This window comes from Diaporthe citri (genome assembly GCF_014595645.1).
Source record: "Diaporthe citri strain NFHF-8-4 chromosome Unknown scaffold_1, whole genome shotgun sequence".
In the NCBI taxonomy this organism is placed as follows: Eukaryota; Fungi; Ascomycota; class Sordariomycetes; order Diaporthales; family Diaporthaceae; genus Diaporthe; species Diaporthe citri.
The window spans coordinates 2,859,515-2,873,481 of NW_025064846.1; the positions used below are offsets into that span (position 1 = coordinate 2,859,515).

The window sequence follows — 13,967 nt, forward strand, 5'->3', positions numbered from 1 at the left end:
CGCGCATTCCTTCCTGTCAACAATATCACCTCCTCCTCTTGCTGCTGCTGTTGCTGGTGCTGCAACTGCCGCGAACTCATAATTCTCCCATTGCTTCACTGATAAGCTCGATGCTGTTCTAGCAATCGCGCCCCCAAGACATACATAGCTTGTATGACCGACCTGCACCCGGCTTGAAGCTGTGAATCCTACGCGTTTCTCTGCGCCCCCAAACCCCAAAAATTCTAGCCGGCTACGGAACATTCCCATAACCAGTACCACGAGGCAGCCGACGACCCCATACCCGTGACTGAGGCATACGATATTTTCATGGAGGACTGATGGATAGAGCGGGCCACAACATGCCCGCCAGGAGGAGGATGCTGCCATTCACGAACCTGTTCCAGTCACTCAGGAGCAGTCGCCGTGGTGGGGACGATGAGACCGAGGACGAGCGCCGACCCTACTCCCGGACGAGACACGCCACCGCCGATTTCACAGAAGCCGACGATGATGACGAAGACGAAGAAGACGACGACGACGCAAACGATAATGACGACTCCCCAAATGATGAGGATCGCGGTGGGAGACGCCCATCCGGCACGGTGCTACCTCTCTTCTCCGAGTCTCACCTCGATTCCCTGCCGGTCTACAATGTCACCCACACAATCCGGATGATAGTCCAGTCTAGGACCGAGACAGCCCTGACTTGGGACCAGCTGAGGTCACCCCAGGTCTCACAGTTCCTGGTCAAGCCCATGCAGCAGCAGATCCGGACCCAACATTTTTCGAGGGCTACCATCTACGCGCTCATGGCCAATTGCCTGCAGTTTGCCAAGGAGGGCCAACTCAACCCAGGGAACGCGGGGACCAGTAGCACCAGGGCGAAGGTCTGCGAGCTTCTCGCCATAAAGCTCCTCAAAGACTACACCACCAGGGAGCTTATCGATGCTCTGTCTTATGATTTCTACCCTTTGCAGGGGATGCCCGGAGCGCCAGGTGTACAGACGCCCCTTACCCCTCGAGATGGAAAGCCAAAGCAGGCTGCAGCGAGGACCTCAACCCTCGAGGTTGCCATACGTGCTTCTGCCAAGCACTTTCTGGCGCATCCGCTTGTCGTGCAACAACTTGAAGCGATATGGAACGGCGCGATCAGTTTCTACTCCTCAGCAGACAATCTGCACCGACAGAATCTGAGGGAGTCAATCGCTTCCTACCGAGGGCGCAGTCCACAGCGGCGAGAAAATGAGAGGACACCACTTCTCCGATTTCAAAAGGGACTGGAGCCTCCGAAACCCGCCGGCACGGATCTACTGCCAGCCAGGCGGACGGTGTCTCTATATGACCCGCGCAACGCGTCTTTGCTCAAACTTTCCAGACTTCGTGTGCCGCGCTACAGGCAGTTCTTCTCCACCTGCTCTCTGGCCATCTTGATCTGTCTCTTCTTGGCAGTTCTTGTTCAGAGGTCCGACCGCATCACCAGCCTAGAGTTGGTGTTCTGGTTCTGGAGTGCTGGCTTCATGATGGACGAGCTTGTCGGCTTCACCGAGCAAGGCTTCTCATTGTACATCATGAGCTTCTGGAACATTTTCGACTTGGGCATTCTCGTGCTGTTGATTATATACTACTGCATGCGCATTTACACGGTGTTTCTGGTCGACTCACATCACGGCGTAGATGCCTACGATGTGCTAGCTGCGAATGCGGTCCTACTGCTGCCACGGATATTTTCGGTCCTCGATCACTACCCCTACTTCTCTCAAATTCTTCTGGCAATGAGAATCATGAGCGTTGATCTGGCGGCAATCTTCGTGTTAATCTTCATTTCGTGCAGTGGCTTCTTCGTTTTCTTCCTCACAAACACCAAAGCAGACGCTGCTGAGGTGGCATACAAGATATTCCAAATCCTCATGGGCTTCACTCCGGCGGCTTGGGACGTGTGAGTCTACCTTCCTCCTGAGATACACACCTAGGGCTCTGCTTAAAGCACGCCGTGAATCATTCGAGCCTCAATGCTGACAGTGAACATTTAGCTGGCCCTCGTACAGTTGGCTTGACAGAACGCTGATGGTACTATTCCTGATTATTTGTCATTTTGTGGTGGTGTAAGTCTTGCCTAGACCCTGACTGCCTGGTACTCGCTGACCAGATTGATAGTACCATCCTCATTACTGTATTGACCAACTCGTTCATGTCGATTGCTTCGAACGCGAAAGAGGAGCATCAGTAAGCTGCCACAAGACAAGGAGAAGTGTGGACGTAGAGCTAACGAAGGTACACTAGGTTTCTCTTCGCCATCAATACAATTGCCATGGTGAAGGATCAGTCCCTCTTCTCCTATGTTGCTCCTGGCAACATCTTTGCGTGGATGTTGATGCCGTTCCGGTACTTCATGCCTCTGCGTCACTTCGTGTGGCTGAACCGAACCATCATCAAGATCACACACTTCCCACTCTTGTTCTGCATATTCTTGTACGAGAAATACATTCTCTCCCCTTCGATGTTCGAACCGACCGATTTCGTCGAGCACCCGGAAAGGAGTCGGGCCCGGGCACTGTCCATGAACCCCGTGGGCAGGTCGTCACTGTTCAGCCCCACCATCCGCATCCGAGAGGGTTCGGTTGCCGGGTTTCAACAGGATCGTGCTTTGGAGGAAGTTTTCCGAAGAACGCCTGACTTTGCCTCCCTGCGCACCCAGAGGATGCACGAGCGCAAGAGGACTCAAAACGCCGTCAGGAATTGGATGGACAGGAATGAGACCATACCTGAATCGCCAAACAACTTGTCGACTATTGACGGTCGTGCACAACAGGATTGGCAACGAAAGCTCAACGGAAGCAAAGAAAGAACGCCGGTGAGACTCCGGCATCTTTCCGAAGTCAGGTCGATTATGAGCGACCCGGCAGAACTCATGTCGACGGTGGACGGAGCCCTGGATGGCATGGATCGGAGGGATCACGTGGAGCGCAGAATATTGAAGGATCAAGATGCGGATGATGAGCTTGTCACCAATGACGAAGATGAAGATGAGGCGCCAACTGTTCCCAGTCGACGAAGCATCACGAGATCCCGGGTCGAGGACGATGATGACTATTTCACAACCCCCCTCGCCACTCGATTCAACAACCGCATCATCTCAACTTCGCTTGGCTCTTCGAACCGGTCACCTGCACACCAGCTAGCACCGCCTCCCCCGAAACGGTCAGGCATGCATAACCGCACTTTGTCCTCGAATACGATTCTCTTCAACCCACCCAAAAGTGGCCGCCTGCCGCCCAAAGACGATGATTCGTCTTCAAGCCCACATACGAAGTCTCGTTCCCGGCCTCTAAGCGGTCGTCCAACGCCAGCCGAGAGCCCCAGGCACAAGTCGCCGCGGCGCCCTGCCAATCTTGGCTCTACCCGTCCCAGGCCAATCATGCCGCCTCGCGACAATATGCACACAGCTCCCCTCATCAGCCGCTTCACTGGCATGACCGCTGATCCGCAACCACGCCGACCAGGGAAGACCCGTCGCATGTCTTCCTCTGATCTCCTCGAAATCCAGTCAGATCTCGCCGGCGTTGGCGCAGACGACGCATTCGGAGGCGTCCCGTCCAGCTTTGTCACGCAGATGGCCATGGCAACCGGTATGATCACGCCTGGCGGTCCCCGCGTCACCGACAAAGCGCAGCGGGAACGTGACAACGATCGAGACCGGATGAGTCGGTTGGTATTGGCGAGGATGAAAACGCTGGAAGAAGGTTTCTCAGATATGGTTAAAGAGATGAGAGGACTGCAGCGATCGAGCGCCATGCCGTCCACCGCGCGCAACTCAGCGAGTGAAGGCGGCTCAATCGTCTGGGATGGTGAGGGCGACGGCGTTAGGACACACACGATATTCGAGACTGCGGGCAGGAATGGCGCCGCCACTGGTGGCGCTCGAACTAGCGGGAGAGGCTCCAAAGCCAACTCGGTCGGCAAGGCCAGCGGATCGCGGCCTGGAAGCCGACGGGGAGGGAACAAGTCCAACCGCAACAGTGTGATACTGAGGTCACCCGTTGAGTCGACTTTTGGCGGTGACTACAAGGGGAAGGGCAAAGAGGTTGAGACGAGGCGGGACAATGAGGACTCTGAGTCCGACGGCGATGCCGAGGCCGACGTGCGGCGGCCGAGCATCACCCGGAAAGGGAGCTCCTATTGAGAGGTAATGCCGGAGACAATGTTTATCAAGAGACGCTGGCCCATTTTGGAGCAACTGTACAGGAGGGCTTGCATACGAATCGGCGTTCTACAGTGTGTTTCCGTTTGCTCTTATTCACGCAACGCGCATGCTAATGGCTATTTTGGTTTCGAGACATCGTCCGTGTGCATAGAACCGGTGCTGTTCGGTATGGCCAGGGGAGATAGTGACATGGCGTTTTTTTCTTCCTTATTTCTTCATTTTGCATTTTTTAGTACTGGCATGTTTGAACCGGGCCTCTTTCTTTTCTGGTCTGAGTTGAGCTCATCGTGTATGATTTGACCTGTTTGGCATTTGAGAGGGTAGCATTCAGCAGCGCAGAGAAACGAGGAAATGTGATGCATTCTGCTTGTCTTGCTACCACATGACGTGCACAACAATATGCATCACGAGTCTCGTGACATGCTAAGTGCTGTTGATATACTTTAATTATTCTGTAATTTTACAGCAAACCCGTTTCCCTCCTTGGACCAGTTCAAACGCCCATCCCGGTCAATGATCGTGAGTAAATGTATGTGACACGCCAATGCTGTCTTGGAGTTGCTTGAACAATGTCTCTTCGGCTCGTTATACAACGCCAACCCCCCCCCCCCTTGTGGCTTATGCTGCTACACCTTGCATAGGCGCCGCTGCCGTTGTGGAAGGTATCTAGGTATAATATCCTTGCGCCGTACCCTGCGGATGGATTTCTTTATCCCGATTTATGCTCTCCGCTCGCTCTCTTCTTAAATGCGCTCACATGATTCTTTTCTTATTTTCTGTTTGTCTTTAAAATCCTCAGTGCCCTGGTCCTCTAGACGCCACCGCCGGACCTGTCGACAGAGACGTAGTAGTTGGGGTCGTTCGTCGACCTCTGCGCCCTCTCGTTCTTGGCCAGGTTGTCGGACTGGTACTTGATGCCCAGGGCCACGCCGGCAGCTGTCAGGGCGAAGAGTGCGAGGCGGGGGTGGCGCGACCTTGGGGAGCGGGTCTTGTTAGTTCTTCGTGCTTTTTCTCTTCCTTTGGGTGTGGGTTTTGTGGATTCTGGGGACCTGTGTAGTGGTGAGAGGGCCGCTACGGGTTGTACTCACGGAAATGCCCGGGGAGCGCCGCGGTGCAGGTTGTTCCTGGCGTGATCCATGGTATTCGTATTGGGTTGGAGCGAGAGGGGCAAGGGATGCGAAGAGTGGTAGTTGCGGTGATGGTCGAGCGTGTTGAACGTCCGGCCTTGTACCTGCTGGCTATAGTTGGTAACTAGGTAGCAAGCTGATACGAGAATATGTTCAGAGGCAAATGTCAAAGGTGTGGTATGCAAGAGACAAGATCTAAGCGGTCTGTCCCGATGCCTGCGAGGGGCGGCACGGTCTGGGGTCTAAATAATCACAACGGGTACGATTTTGTTGGGGAAGTGGGGACTGGGAAGGCAGCTTGACGTTAGACACGCGACATATTTCCATTCTGGGGACCCATCGTTGTCGTAATGACTCTGCTGATTCCTTGGATGGCACTGATATGCGGGGAGAAACTGGAGAGAAATGGAGCTGCCCGGACTATCGAAGGCTGTCCCTGCGATGGATCCCTGTCGTAAACATCGTTCGAGGTTTGTGGCGTATGGCCTGTCTACCTGGCTGCTCCTGATGCCTTGTAAGAGCATATCCCCCTTCTTTCCGTTATGCCTTCATTACCCTATTAACTCCCATGACTGGGTCGTCTCTCGTTGATGGTGAAGACTGAGAGCACTACTACTAACGTGCTGACAGCAACTAGCCTGAGAATGGTGGCGAGACTGATGTCAATATCCCCAGAAGGACTGTTGATCTGTGAGTAACGCATGTCCATGCCTCTGGCCGGGAAGAACTGTGGGGAACTAAGTTTGGAGCACCTGGAGCTTAGCTGCCTCTGCATAAACTCGGGCAGGCTGTCAGGGTGAGACATCGGTAGGCCTCCTGCTGCGATCCCCTGGAGGACATAGCTAGGATAGATTGCAGTAGTTGCATTCCCTCTTCTTGAGCATCTGTCCTATTATTGAGTAGCTGTGGAGGTTGTACACCCAGGAATCTCAACCACTTGCCACCCCAGGGGTCCTATACAAGTACAACTTTAAGGAGGGTGTCACTGTGCTTCGGTATGTGCCTAGGGCGTCATGGAGGGTGGGCTCGCAGTGGGGCTCGCATCCGATAGGACCCGATAAGTTGCCGAGTCTAACCCCGTTTTCCCGGTCATGTCCCCTTTCCCAGCCGAGCGGTTGCCGTCTAAGTAAATCATTCAATTCATACACGTACCCTTACTCAAGCTTCATATTACCTGCCTTTTTTTTTTTTTTTTTTTTTCCTTTAGCATATCCATGCTAGTAATCATTCACAAAATGAAGAGCTTACTGTTTTGTCATAAAATCTGAATGGATTCTCTAATTGAAACCCATCATGTTCAATATGAGAGCCAAGGTCTGGGGGTACAGCACTGGGGCATATGGTTTGGCCAGAGGAGGATGCCTGCCTCTGATGCTCCCGTTGATTGGGACGTCTCGACCTCATGTGATGCCCCTCCGTCCATCTGCTTGGTAGCACCAATCTGCGCTGCTGCGGCACGGCTCACCACCCTGGTTTGCCTCTGGTCCTGCCTCTGCAAAAGCACCTACACTGCACCATCCACCGTTCCCGTGCGGCTCTAGCGTGGGGCAGTGTGAGCTGCTGCCTTGGGTGCCACAGTCAGCCTCACCGACCACCTCGCGTCACTGCCTTTGTTCTGTGTCTGGAGGCCTTTCAAAGTTGACTGTGCTTGATGGACAATTAGTTCTGAACGTTGATACAGTCTCGAACATTCATTAATCTCATCCACACTCTTCTTGTTAGCTGGGCTTGAAGCCTCTAAAACACCTGGCGCAATCTCCTGGAGGTACCCAGTTGTTGTTTGCGAAACTGTACGAATGACCAGATGCCTTGAAAAAGGCAAGAAGTATTAACCTGAACACGTAAGGTTCTGTCACTGCCAGTAAGCCTCATACAAGCCAGCACAAAGCACCAACCATGGAATGGGAGCAGTGGAAGCAGGTGAGAATTGCTCCCAGGCTGCTGTTTAACCTGACCGTGTCCCTCAACCCCTCCCCTGGGAGTGTCAGGCTCCGTCGCTAGGCGACGTCCATTGTCTTTGTGAACGCGCAAGCCCAACGCTGGTTGCTGCATCAGGATGGTCTGGGCCTCAAGTATGTGTCGAAACAGGAAACTGATGCCTGCGGCCTTGGAGAAAGCTCTCCCAGCATTTTTGTTCCGCTCAATTGATACAGCCCTGGCACCGTACAGCTTTCCCTCCAGCTGCACACAGACTGGACCGCATTTTGCTCACTCCCTAGTCACCCACCCGATACTGTGCCCATCGCAGTTAACTAACTCTTGTAGTCACCGTTGACTGAATTAATTCTGCAAGCTCGACCCAATAAGTGCGTGGCAGAAACCAATATGGTCTGTAAACGCCTTGCCCTCGATTCGCTCTGTTGGTGCTCAAGGTTGCTGATGCCATGACAACAGGACCAGTCTTCAAGACTCTCTAGGTCGGTGAATCCGCAGCAGCTGGACGAAGCGCTCCAGAACTCACACCTCAGCTTCGTGAACGACGAGCTCGAGCGCAACCTCGTTGCCAAGCAGGCCCACAACAGTGACCTGTACAAAACGCAGCAGTCGTTGCAGGGCAACGAGGCCGGCGACGTGCTCGTGCTGGTGTCCTTCCCCGCCTTCATATCTAAGCAGAGCTGTCAGAAGTCCACTTTCAACACAGCCCGTGTCATCTTGACGCGTGATCAGGTGCTCAACACAGGGTCTTCCAAGCTAGAGGACCGCCTGAACAGCGAATCACACCAGCGCCGGGCCAAGAGAGAGGCTGGAACTCTACCCAATGGTGTCACTCACGTTCTGGACCTGTCACCTTCGGGCGAGGAGGATGACTACACTATTGCCTTGCAACTTCTCTCACTGACTCCGGGCATCAAGCTCTGGTATCGGGCCTCAGCTTTTGGTGCTTCTCTTGAGGCTGTTGCAGGACATGATGATGCTTGCCATTGCAACGAGGGATACGACACTGCATATCCAATCCCATCACCACCTCTCGAGATACAGTGTCAGCAGCATCTTGATGGATTGAACTTTTCCGCGTTTCTGCTCGACACCGAGACCTGGTCCCTCGAGGATCACCGCGGTATCGACGATTTCTGTCAGGTCCGCCAGGGTGCGAACGTCTTGAGGCTGTTTCGGTCGCTTGCGAATGGTGACCTCCAGATCGACTCTGCGCCTCGAAGTAAGTGTGCCCATCGATGGACGCGGCCCTCTCCCTGGTGGACAGATGCTAATGCACATCAACAGTGTGGACGCTGGTGGGACTCTTCAGCATGTTTGAAATGACAAACTACGACCTCATCGTAAGTACAACAACACTCTGCGCTTATGAAGTAATGCCTAACGATGATGCAGCGCGATCATGTTGTGACATGGTTCAACGCCGGAAACAACTACATTTTCGTTGAGATCCTACCAGAAGAGACACTGCGTATCGCCAGCATCATCAGGGCACCTGTCCTCGCTTTTGCCGCTTTCCGAATCCTGGTCAACGAGCACGCGCTTGTTATTGCCGGCGACCACGTTCGTGGTGAACAGGCTCGGAAGAATACCACCATATTCGGTCGGCGCAGCTCAGGCTGTATCTCCGGTACTGAGCAGACAGACATGGTCATGCAGATGGTGGAGCATGCCGGCGTTGCCATGGCGGAGAGGTACAGGCAAGCGATTGATGACATCTGCGGCCCCGATGCTTTGGCTATCCTGGATGTTCCCGAGTGGAACCAGCTCACTCTGCTTGACCAGGTGATTCCCAGTGATTTGTCACTGCCCCATCGCAGGACTTACAACGCGCTCTTGGACAGCATTCGGGCTGTCATTCTCAGGGTGGTCACAAAATGTGTCGACAAGGCTTCCACCAAGCCACCAAACATGGTCACGCGAGAGAAGTTCTTCAGTCATGCGGCAAAGTCGAGGTGGGATATGAGCGAGATGGGGCTGTCCTACCTGGTTTCCAAGAGAGACTTGGCAACTTCCCACTCCTTTTCTGCTGTCTACACCGGCCTGAACAAGTATCAACGCGCATTGTGCCCTTTCGTGTGGCTTGAAATGCGCGATCTGTTCATCACAGACCTCTTCGGCACGCAGGAAGCCTACGACGCCGCGTCGGCCTTCTCCATAGCGTTTGAGGATGCCAAGAAGAGAAATCTGATTCTCCGCGGCCGCCCTTACCCAGATGTCTTTGACGAGTATGACCAGGGTTTCTACAAACGCCTTTTCGAGCACGCCGTCAGTAACCTGTCAGCATACGCTGCGTCCTTTGCCCAGCGGCCCGACAACGAGTTCGGCTACAGCATCACGCAGCACATGGTCCTGAGCCTCAGCGAGAAAGAGATGGACTACCTCAGGTTCGAGGACGAGACCGTGTACGAGTCCGAAATCCCGGAGGCCGAGCTCGGCCCCACCGGCCCTGGCCCGAGTTACCACACCGGCATCACCGTGCCCAGCGTGTCCGACTCCGTCGTCGGGGGGATGGATGATATGGCCATCCAGTCCGACGACGGCACGAGCACCGTCGTGGGGTCGGTCGTCGTTCAGGACGGCATCTCGACCGTCTTCGACCGCAACCGCGTCTTGACGCCCTCCGAATCGCTCGCCTCGGAGCGCTTCACGGACGACGCCATGAGTGCCGACGTTGCCGAGGCCGAATTCGCCCTCCCTGCCGCGCATCAGTCGCGAGGCCAGGCCCTGGCGGACTACGTCGAGAGCTCTCAGGATGGCGCCGACGACGGCTTGGCGGGTTGTGGTGGTCTCCAAGACGACGATGACGACGACGACGACAGCGAGGATTTTGTGGAGTCTGACTTGTCGGTTGAGGACGGCGGCGACGATGATGAGGATGAGGACCACATGGAGATCATCTCGCGTGCTGAAGTTGCTGAGGCGGCGGGCCAGCGGCCACGGGATGGCTGAGCTGTCGGCTAGATCGCATTCTATGTACAAGACGGACGAATAAGGAGCTCGCAGGAGTTACCACAGGAGGGCACGAGCGTCGGCAGAATGAACGAAGCATGCTTTCCGGGGTACACGAACAGTACTATCACGATACTGTCTGCGGCGCTTTTACGAGGGACCGATGTCACGACGGCGGCTCCCAACCTCGGAGTGGCTAGCTGGGTCCAAGGGCAATAAGCCCCCTACACACGACTTACGCTTTTTCGTTCGGGAAAGATGGCACGATCTGATGATTTGGTGGGACGCCAAAGTGTGCACGCATGATACCAAAAGGCCGGAAGGGGGCCATGAAACCGCTGGGAAATATTGTGATGGTAGATCAGGGACGGAGAGGCTTTCTCGTTATGTGATGTTGTCTCTAGGAGAACATAAGAGAACGAATGATATTGATGTCTTGATGAGAACAAGTCTGGTGACCGTATTTTTGTCGAGCAAGAACAAGTTGACGGCTCGAGGCCTAAGAGGGGGGGTCCTAGAGGAGGTACCCCTTTTGCGAATCTCTACCGCTCATACCACAGTGTATAGAACTATGTTATCGTAGTTGCATCCTATGAGAACATACTGTCAAGTCTTAAGTGTTTAAGACTCCAGCATGTCATACCGAACTCAGAATCACTGGGACAAATTGGGCGCACACAATATTCCACAAACGCATAGTACTCCGCACCTGATATCGTCAAGAATGTGCCTGGATTGACTGAAGCTATGGACTGGGACACGGCAACAGTTGTATCCCTCCCTAGTGTCCTCAAGCAATCCTCCTTCCCGGCACCTGTCGTGGATGCTGCATGAACCGTTTCCAACCACCAAACCCCTTTTTATGTTTGGTTCTGCATAACCACATTTTCAAGTGCTTGACAACCTCGGAGAGGGCCGAATGCAGATGGGTCCACATTATCCCATCCGCACCTACACAGAGCGTCTCCGTCCGGCATCCTGGCCCAGGGGCATACCGGACTGGGCCTGGGCCTGGCCACCCTTGTCAGCGGGAGCGTCAGTGGCAGAGGCACAGGCTGAGGAGTCCGTCTCGGTCTGCAGAGCGCCGCTCATCATGTACTCAGACTGGACGTCCTTGCGGTCGCACTTGACGGTCTCGTGCTGGACGGAGCCACAGGTGGAGCAGCCACCAATGACGACATCATCGAGGCCGTCGCTGGCGCTGTAGTAGAGCATGTCCTGGATCTTTGTGCCCATGGTGGGCTTGGGCGGCTTCGAGTTGCTGGTGGCGCTGGTGGTGGAGGTGCCAGCAGCGGGACCGCCGAGGGAGCTGGGGTTGTTCTCCTTGTTGTCAGGCATGATGGGTGTCTGGAAATTTCAAGGTTTGTGATGATGAGTTGGATGTGGGTTTTCTTGTTGTCGTTTGGCCTCCTGCAGAATGGCTTGTCTGTGAGGGAGTGATAACGGGGAGCTTTGTCAACAACGCGACGCGTCGTGGTCTGTTCACTGAGAGACGCATTAGCGATAATAAATAAAACATGGCTTTGAATGATGTCTGTCTTTTGTACTTACCAGTGAGTCAACAGTGATGCACTGTAGCGCGTGTCTCTGTAGGTGCTTGACTGAGGATGCTTCACTGGCACAGACGAGCTGGTATGCTTTAGTACTTTCTGAAAGATAGATCTGGCGTCATGGGGACTTGTTTTATATCGCAAGTGAAATGGGCCCTAATCAGATACGTCCCAGTCGATACCAGTCGATAACGATAGAGAGCTTCCGTCCGATGAAGACTGGACCAGTCCAGCTGAAATTGTGGTTGGTGTATCTCACGCTTGTCTGAGAGATTGGCGCTCCCAGGCAGATTGTAAGCCCCAATGGACTCTTCATGAATGGCTTCTCAGGCTGCACCGTTCCTTCGTTGAATGGTTGTGGATGCATTGAGAGCGATTCGTCCCATGTGTTCTTTGGCATGACAGAACGTCTACCCCCTATTCAACGTGTTGCCACTGCCTTTTGGATTTGCCTCCACATATTCGTCCCATGCCCGTGCCTTCATGGTTTCCGCATCCGCTTTCTCATAGTTGTCTTCGTCTGGCTCCGGCTGCCTCCCACTGGCCTCACCGCCTCCCTCAATGATTCCTCCTCGCCGCTTTTCCTCTTCCAGGTACTCGTCGATACTCATCGTCGGCAAGTTATGTCCCGGCCTGAACACCTGTTTGGCCAGATCCTGCCTCGTCCCCACGATCGTGAATGGTTGCACGGGCTTGCCTTCCTTGCTCAACAGTGGCCCGTTGAAACTCTGTAACCTCTTGAATGGCCTGTCAAGTCTGTCGGAATAGCCCTCATGCCTGAGGTCCTCACGCCGCCGCCGCTCGTCATCCTCGACTGTAGTGGCCTGGGGAAGTAAAGGTGTGGGTGCTTGGGCCAAGATATCGGCCTCGCGGTTCAGAGACTCCAGGGCCTGGAATGCTAGGTGGATGCAGAGGCCGAGGTTTGCAAGATGTACCTGTCGCACAATCTCCTCGTCTCCACCCAGGCCGTCCTCTTCATCTGGGTCGCCGTAGGAAGGGTTCCTCCTCAGGTATGCAAGCTTCTGCTTGAGGGCCTGCTCGGCTTTGAAGTTTGCGATCTTGGAGTTGCGGCGGGCTGCTGGGTCGGACGAGGGCGTTGTGGAGAATGAGGACGGGTCTTCGCTGTAGGCTTCTAGCATTTTGGAGTACTGTGGCTCCAGAAGGCTGTAGCTGTCGATGATGTAGAGGAAGCGCTCATAGCAGTGGCGAGACTTTTCGAGGACTGTCTTGCGGCCCACTGGCGAAGTGGTGTGGACCTTTTGTATGAGCTCGGCGAGGTGGTAGTGCACCAGCAGATAGGGAAGATCGGATGTTGACAGGTCCTCCAGGGTCTCGTTGGGACTGAACATGCGCAACTGGCTGATGAGCTCCAAGCACTCGGTGTACTCGTCTATTGCGTTGGAGAGGACATCGCGGTAGCTGGGGTCTGTCACCTCGAAGGCGCCCTCGAGAGCCAGTCGCCGTTCTTCGGCCTGGGCAAAGACAGACTTGAGAGATTTCGGGTCTTCCATCTTGGCGGCACGCTGCAGCCTGGCTAGGAGGGTAGAGATTGTATAAGCTCCGGGGTCGGACTTACAGATGGGGGTGTTGGACAAGTGCAAGGAGACTTCGAGACAGTGCCTAGCTTGGGGGATGTTGTGTCTGAGCTGGGTACTTATATGCAGATGCCTGTGGCTCCCTTGGGGTTGGGCTTTTGGGGGGCAAGTCTCGCAGAAGCTTCCCTGAACATCCTTATCTTATCATCTCACGGTGAGGGAGCCAGGGCACTCAAGGTAGAGGGGCGGTGGTCAGCTGGGCCCAGGGAGCCCAGGCCCTGCGGGGTAGCTGCGAGATCTTGGACGGGGAAGGTGGGTTGCCCTGAGAGGTGGAGCTCTGGACCCTGAAAGCCGAGACCACCCCCTGCACGTCAGAAAGCTTGGGTGACCATCCGAGTATTACAATAGCTTGTAGCTCGAGCCTGTCTCAAAGCCACGGATCGTGCCTTCCAGACCGGGAAATCCAACGTTGATTCCCCTCCCAGGGCTGAGGAAGGCAAGTGGCAGGCGCGTGACCGCGAGAAAGAGCGGTCCATGAGAGTCTCGAATCGGGCCCCTGCATACTGAGAGGTAGGAATTTGGAACCTTGGGGGCAGTCATCAATTGCCTCTGGTTTGACCCTGCATCAACCTGCAGCTGAATTGTTGTGTTTGCTGGCCAACCCAGCCATCCCATCTCTGGCCTT

At 54.6% G+C, this 13,967-nt stretch overlaps 5 protein-coding genes across 5 annotated transcripts; 2 read left to right on the forward strand and 3 right to left on the reverse strand.

Moving 5' to 3' along the window:
- Positions 1-341: 341 nt before the first annotated feature.
- INS49_000746 (uncharacterized protein) lies at positions 342-4,162 on the forward strand (the record flags this gene model as incomplete). Its single annotated transcript, XM_043161582.1, has 4 exons — positions 342-1,918; positions 2,013-2,084; positions 2,137-2,205; positions 2,263-4,162. The coding sequence occupies 4 exons, from the start codon at positions 342-344 to the stop codon at positions 4,160-4,162; spliced, it is 3,618 nt and encodes a 1,205-aa protein (XP_043030088.1).
- Positions 4,163-4,994: 832 nt separating this feature from the next.
- Positions 4,995-5,321, reverse strand: INS49_000747 (uncharacterized protein; the record flags this gene model as incomplete). The annotated part of the gene is made up of 2 exons (XM_043161583.1): positions 4,995-5,157; positions 5,272-5,321. 2 exons carry the CDS (start codon positions 5,319-5,321, stop codon positions 4,995-4,997), a joined length of 213 nt encoding a protein of 70 aa, XP_043030089.1.
- A 2,314-nt stretch (positions 5,322-7,635) lies between these two features.
- Positions 7,636-10,197, forward strand: INS49_000748 (uncharacterized protein; the record flags this gene model as incomplete). The annotated part of the gene is made up of 4 exons (XM_043161584.1): positions 7,636-7,638; positions 7,705-8,467; positions 8,533-8,588; positions 8,641-10,197. 4 exons carry the CDS (start codon positions 7,636-7,638, stop codon positions 10,195-10,197), a joined length of 2,379 nt encoding a protein of 792 aa, XP_043030090.1.
- Positions 10,198-11,148: 951 nt separating this feature from the next.
- On the reverse strand, positions 11,149-11,535 carry INS49_000749 (uncharacterized protein; the record flags this gene model as incomplete). Its single annotated transcript, XM_043161585.1, has 1 exon — positions 11,149-11,535. The coding sequence occupies one exon, from the start codon at positions 11,533-11,535 to the stop codon at positions 11,149-11,151; it is 387 nt and encodes a 128-aa protein (XP_043030091.1).
- Positions 11,536-12,157: 622 nt separating this feature from the next.
- INS49_000750 (uncharacterized protein) lies at positions 12,158-13,258 on the reverse strand (the record flags this gene model as incomplete). Its single annotated transcript, XM_043161586.1, has 1 exon — positions 12,158-13,258. One exon carries the CDS (start codon positions 13,256-13,258, stop codon positions 12,158-12,160), a length of 1,101 nt encoding a protein of 366 aa, XP_043030092.1.
- Between the last annotated feature and the right edge of the window lie 709 nt (positions 13,259-13,967).